Consider the following 6967-nt stretch of genomic DNA (forward strand, 5'->3'; position numbering starts at 1 on the left):
CCTAGGGGTGTATCGGACTTTTTATATTTTAATAGGCGTACACACCCCGTGTCTTTTCAGTTTTCTGGGGTCCAGGTAACACCTAGTTGTACAACTTAGATCCCTGCCATAGTGAGTAGCGAAATAGCCGGTGTTTTCGCACCCAAAGCGGTTATTACTTTGAATTATTGAAATCCTATTATTTTTCGAAGGTAGTATGTGAGTGGATTTATACTAAAACGATTTGACTACTCGTTTTCTATGAGTCAAATAGTCAAACTTGAACTCGTAAATTTCGCTGTTGCTTCACAGGCTTACCATCCTCCGTTGTTATCAGAATTATTTCACGTAAATAATTAAAAAAATAAGGTCGAATGAAATCTCATAAAGTTGTCTTTGATGCCAATAAATCGAGAAAGTGAGCTGTCACTCATCAATCATGTCTCATACCAACATCACAACATTGGCCGTAACTAGGCAGGTTTTCGGACAATGGAATCGAGCGTTGTTTCACTCCCTTCCTATTTTATATAGAACCTAAATACGAAGTTAGGTTCGGAGAGCCGTTAACGAGAAAGGATTTCGCTGAATCGCGAGGCAGGAGACATTTTGCACAAAGGTTAGAGATATTTTATTCGCTGAATACAATATTCAACACAAATTGGGAATGCATATTTTTATTTTATTAAGAAATCTCTGACAAAGTATCCTAATTCCCGTGGTCATTTCATGCAAGGATTTCATTCAAAGTCTCTTCCATGGTTGGTATGAGGTGCTTTTCTCTCAGAACAGCATGCTTGGGTTGGCCCATATCCAAACAAATCTGGACATCTCCATTAGGCTTCTCAGCCAAAGGATTAACCCAGCTGGCATGACTGTTGACTTTTTCGATCACCTTGATCCTCTCCAGCTCCTTCAACTTCTTGCCTTCTGTGTAAAGGTTTTGCTGCTGGCTTGACATTATGATCAATGTGTAACAACTACATACTGTACCTAAGCTACAATACTTTATAAACTAAAAGTAATACTGTGTTTGATAAGCAGAAATACAACATTGATAGAATTATGAATTAATTGTAAAAATTTCTAGATAGCTACAGCAAACTATGTTTCAAAACAAGTGTCTATGAATCTCTGGGTGTTGACTGTTTCGGTACATATTTACTGTACTAGCTGGGTTTAGAACTTGTCTTTATTCGGCCATTGCAAGTCGAGTGTTCGCTCTGTACAAGTCCGCTGACTCCTAGCGGGCGCTACCACAGGAAGACCGATCATATCGTAACATCTCCCCTTTCTTACAAAAAAATAACAAAACATGATTATAAATGTAGCTAACGATGACAAGTGTAAAGTTCCAAATTATAACATTGCCTGGAGTCTCTTTGGCTAAACTGTTTTTTTTTTTAAATAAGTATTTAACGTCCTGGACAGGGTCCATGTTCTACAAGTCTAGCCTGACTGGAGGCTTAATGATCCTTCCGCTCCTTGTCGTTCTCAACGGAGGCTGCGTCACTTCAGGGTTGACTCCTGGTGGTGTTGGCAGATGATTTAAAAGTTTTTTTTTTTTAAGTTTATTAGGAATAAATTGCGTAGCAGCCCTTAGGCTGAATTAGGCATTTACAAAACAATAGATACTATATAACAACTATAATAAATTTAACTATAAACAGTAATAAATATAAAATATAAAAATTTTAAAACGTGATAAAGTTCATCCTATATATAATTAATCATAATCCATAAAAACCATATATACTCTCCATTTAAGATTTGTTGGCCATCGAGAATGTAAAAGAATTCATGGCTCTGTTTGTTTTAAGGCGGGGCAAGGCAAAGGGCCGGTTTTTCTTAAGGTTATGGCTTGAAACGTTTGATGGAGGCAGCAAGCTCTTTAGTTTATGATTCGGATCAGAGACTATTTCGTCGAAGAGCTTGCTGCAAATTAGGCCGTGGTGCACTTCTAATAGTGTTATGCCCAACAAATCACAAGCACCATCGTAGCTCGTACGGGGCAAAATTATAGATAGCGCCCTTTTCTCGATACGTACGAGCTCATTTTTTAGGTACTGCGGCAGGGCGTTATGAAAAACCGGCACCGCATAGTCGACGGCCGAACGGATGCAAGCTTTATAAAATAAAGATAAGTCTGAGGGAGGTAGCCGAGCCCTTTTTAGTTGGATTAAAAAGTATAGCTTTTTGCTCGATTTCTTGACTACCTCGTTCACATGAGCGTTCCACGACAAGTTATCGCTTATTGCGAGCCCTAATAATTTCGTGCTTTTATCGACCTCAAGCTCCTTTCCCTCGATAGTAATGGCATCGGAAGGTCGAGGCGAGCGCGCAAACGAAATTCTCATCTCTTTGCATTTATCGGGATTAAGGACTACTCTATTGTCGTGGGACCACTCAATGATGTCGTTGACCAACCCCTGAGCGCTGCTTAATTCCCCTTTCAATACCACTTCGGAGACCGTGGTGTCGTCTACGTACTTCCATAAGTGTGGGGAATTACATTCTAGATCATTGATAAATAAAACAAATAACCACGTGCCTAGCTTGGTACCCTGTGGTACCCCGGAGGGGACTGGACCCCACTCGGAGTAGCAGCACTTGGCTAGCTTAATTCGTTGGAATCTATTGGAAAGAAAATCAATGATCCAGTTAACAACGCTACGGGGGATGGCCAACCTACTCAGCTTATCTACGAGAATACTATGATCAATAAAATCAAAGGCTTTGCGATAGTCAAACAACAAAGTTCTTACTGTTGCTCCATTCCCGTCAGTCCCGAGAGCCCAAGCATGCAGCATGCTTATAAGCGCCATGGTGGTAGAAGACTTTGGGATCGCCCCGTATTGGTCTTGGCCAATCACCTCAAGGACCGCTGGCTTGACAAAGTCCGTGACAACGAATTCCTCTGCCACCTTAGACACGCATGGTGTTTGTGAAATAGGCCTTAGGTCTTTTTTGAGATCCAACACAGGTTTCGTTTTTGGAAGAGGTGGGACATCAGCCATTTTCCAGATGGGTGGCAGTTGCTGATCTTTAAAGGATGCGTTCAGGATTTGTGTAATCGGTTGGGCCATGATATCGGAAAACTCTTTCAGAAGCCAGCTCGGCACATTGTCGGGGCCCGAGGCCTTTCGTGGGTGGGGTTTAGATAACACCTTTTGCACGCGATCCTCGGTAACACTAACGAACACGGGCTCATCCTCCAGGGGAAAGCGCTCGAGCGGCTCGTTCAACCGGTAAACCTCCAAAGGCTCTAAAAAGGCTGAGTTGATTCTGTTTGCCTGATCTTGCATAGGGAGTTCGGAAAAATTCTCGATGTTTATTTGAGTAGTCAAGTCCCCATTTGTTACTTTGGCACCACAGAGCCGCTTAACCTCGTCCCACCATTTCTTTGGGTTTTCGCCCTTCAGTTGTTTCGCCTTCGAATCGTAAAGCCGGCTTCTGCAGACCTTCCTCTCCCTATTCACCATGTTCCTGAAGAACTTGAATTGAACTGACTCGGGGCCGTGATTTTTAAAGGCCTCTTGTCTCTTGAGTATGATGGATTTAAGACCTGGCGTCATCCATGGTGCGTCGGCTGCACAAATGTGGTACTCTTTCTCGGGCATGATGATGTCAAGCCCAGTACTCACCACTTCAATAAATGTATTCCACATTTGATCGCAGTCCGATAGAGGGGCGAATATCAAGGACCAATCAATGCTGATCAGATATCTTCCGAGTGCGGCCTTGGAACTGGTGCGCAGGTCCCGCTTTATGATAGTTTTCTTGCGGTTGTTGTTTTGTTTCTTGTCTATTGCAGCAGCTAGCACCGTGTTGTGGTCCGACAGACCAAAAGGTGGAAAGGCCTGTGGCACGGCGTAATGATCGTGCATGTTAGTAAGAATCAAATCCAAGGTTGCATCTTTCCGCGTTGGCACCTTAACAATTTGCTTCAGGCGAAAGTGTCTTAGCAGGCCGCTTACGTCCAGACGGTTGAAATCGCCAGTAAGCAGTATGCCAGAGTTGGGGAACTTTGACTCCACGAGCGCGAGGGACTGGAACAGATGCTCCCGCACTGACTGGTCGTCTGCGCTGGGTGGGTGATATATTGCAGCGGCAATAATACAGTGGAAACCTCGAGGAAGGCGATTAGGTCTTAAATGCAGCCACAAACTCTCATGATCTTCACAGCAGCTCAGCTCTTTTAGATGTTGGAATCTACAGCCATCTTTGATATACGCGCACACTCCACCATGCATCTGTTCCATCCGATCACGGCGTACCACACTAAAGTCAGGAATATTAATGACTCCGTCGGACACGCTTTCTTTTAACCAAGTTTCGGTAATAAAAACAAAGTCGGCTTCTTTGCGCAAAACGAATTCTTTTACTTAATAAATTTTTGGAGCAAGTGACATAACGTTAGAGACAATCACATTTGGAACTTTGGCGCGTAAATGTCTCCGAGTAGGTCCGGTTTCGGTTTCTCCAATGTTGTTTTTGTCACTTGGCTGGGTGTCACATTGAATATTTAATAAGTTCTGGTTTGGAGTATGCAAATTGATCCCTTCATTGAGGTTGGAAATATCGGGAACCGAATGCATTTCTGCCAAGCCAGGAACTGCACTTTCCTCTCTGCGACTAGTAGAAACCGAAGTAGGTCTTTGCTTCCGTTGTCCAGCCCGTTTGCTCCGACGAGTAGTACGAAAACGTGATATCTGTAGCCCGTTTAAAGTATCCCACAGGTTACGGCTAAGTGGTTTCGCCTTGGCTGATGTAAAAACTGCTTTTAAAGCTTCCCTGGTGTAGAATAAGGCCATTTCCAATCAATGAAGAGTAAAACACATGTAGGGAACTGTGTAGGTCTGATGGTGGTACGGATTTGGTCGTAAACTGCTTGGTTAGAATGAACTTTATGGACAGTCGAAATTTCGCATGCAGCCGGTTAGGCGCACAACATTTTCATCCGATTTTCATCCGTGCCTCCAGTATCTAGTTCCACAGACACTGGTTGTGGGTGCTACATCGGCAGGCTCTCCCTTACTAACTCCTCTGCATGATCCTTAGTATTGCGTATAAACTTCCTGTTCCTACGATATATAGAGCCATCAATGTCGACTAGGTATGATCTGGGGGCCACTTTGGTCATTCTGACAGGTTCTCCGATGTTTAGCTCCGGTAGTTCCTTTGAGCCCCTGTCTAAATGTTTCTTCGCCTTTTTGCGTTTCAGCGTTAGCTTTTCTGTTACATCTTGTTGAAGCTCCGGTTCGAGTAGATGTTGTGCTAGCGGTAGAGTTGTCTTCGTTCTCTTTGACATCAATCTTTGGACTGGGCTGCTGTCCATACCTTCGGTTGGCGTATTCCTATGGTCCAGAAAACTCATCCATACGTCTCGCCCCGATTTATTCGCCTTCTTCTGCAGGTTTTTTGCGGATTTCACAGCTGCTTCTATCAGCCCGTTGGACTGGCTGTGGTACGGTGACGATGTCTGGTGTTCGAACTTCCAACTGGAGGCAAACGCGGTGTACTCTGCATTAGCAAACTGTGGACCATTATCGCTGTAAACCCTGTCTGGTATTCCGTAACGCGCGAAGTGCTGTTTAGTCTTGTTTATGACGTTGGCAGCTGTAGCTTGGGTTAGTTCATCAACTTCCCAGAATCCACTGTTATTAGGAATTTTTTTTCCGTTGAGAGTGTAGAGGTCTTGCGCAACGATACTCCAGGGGCGTTTGGGAAGCTCTGGTGTCATCAATGGTTCCTTGACTTGAGCTGGCGCGTGATCTGTGCAGAGGCTACAGCTGCTTACGAGATCTCTGATCTGTTGGCTCATCCCAGGCCAAAACAAAGCATCCCTCGCTCTTCGGAGACATGCTTGCTCCCCTTGATGACTTGCATGGACGCGAGACATGAGTTTTTTCCGTAGGGAAGACGGGACAATAACTCTCTCTCCCTTGTACAGCACTCCATTATAGACGCTTATTTCATCACGGTAAGTCCAATATTCAGCAACTCTCGGATCTGCTTCTTGTTTTGTCTCAGGCCAGCCTTGTAGCACTGTTTCTTTTAGACGTTGCAACTTCTCATCACTCATGTTCTGGTCTTAGACTGTTCTTGGCTGGACCGACCTCCGGCCTCCGGCTCTAGATAGTGTGTCTGCTAGGTACATCTCTTCACCTTTTTTATAACGTACATCTAAGTTGAACTTCTGCAGACGCAGCAGCATGCCCTGTAAACGCTTTGGAGCTGAAGTCAACGGCTTGGGGAAGATTGCTTCCAGAGGCTTGTGGTCACTCTGTACATGCACCGATTCTTTTCCATAGATGTACTGGTTAAACCTTCCACACGCGAAAACTATCGCCAATCACTCTTTTTCGATCTGAGCATAGCCGCGCTCTGTTGGGGTCAGTGTTCTTGATGCGAATGCCACCGGCTGATCATCCTGCAGTAAGGCGGCTCCAAGACCAGTTTCGCTGCTGTCACACTGAATAGTGACTGGCTTGCTGACATCGTAATATCGTAGGACCGGATGATTTGCCACTAGATTCTTGATCCTGTCAAACGCGTCTTGGTGGTGTTGTTCCCACGCCCACTGTGCTTCTTTGTCTGTGAGACGTCTTAGTTGCTCACTCTCATCTGCAAGATGCGGTACAAACTTTGCTAAGTAGTTTACAAACCCGAGGAACCGTTGGACAGCCTTTATTTTCTCAGCTTTGCTTTTCCCATCTGGCCGCGGCATTTCCTGTACTGCACGGACCTTCTCGGGATCTGGTTTTACGCCTCCCGGGGTGAGGAGGTGACCTATGTAGGGGACCTCTGGCAGTCTGAGTTTCAGCTTCTTTGGGTTAAGCTTCAGGTTTACTTGTCTTGCCCTCTCCAGTAATGCAACTAGATTACTGTCATGATCTCGAAGTGTTTCTTCTTCTGTCTCAAAAACCATTCTTAACATCTGCAACACTGAAAAATTTTGCCTTCGCTAATTCAGGTAAGATATCTT

General features: G+C 44.6%; 1 protein-coding gene across 1 annotated transcript; it reads right to left on the minus strand.

The window, feature by feature from the left end:
* Positions 1-4993: 4993 nt before the first annotated feature.
* On the minus strand, positions 4994-6064 carry LOC125561375 (uncharacterized protein K02A2.6-like). The gene has a single exon (XM_048725632.1). The coding sequence runs from the start codon at positions 6062-6064 to the stop codon at positions 4994-4996; it is 1071 nt and encodes a 356-aa protein (XP_048581589.1).
* Between the last annotated feature and the right edge of the window lie 903 nt (positions 6065-6967).

The sequence above is a fragment of the Nematostella vectensis genome, chromosome 3 (assembly GCF_932526225.1).
Source record: "Nematostella vectensis chromosome 3, jaNemVect1.1, whole genome shotgun sequence".
Classification (NCBI taxonomy): domain Eukaryota; kingdom Metazoa; phylum Cnidaria; class Anthozoa; order Actiniaria; family Edwardsiidae; genus Nematostella; species Nematostella vectensis.

Coding starts and splice junctions, on each gene's coding strand:
- LOC125561375 (XM_048725632.1), bottom strand. CDS start 6,064: ATGAGTGATGAGAAGTTGCAACGTCTAAAAGAAACAGTGCTACAAGGC.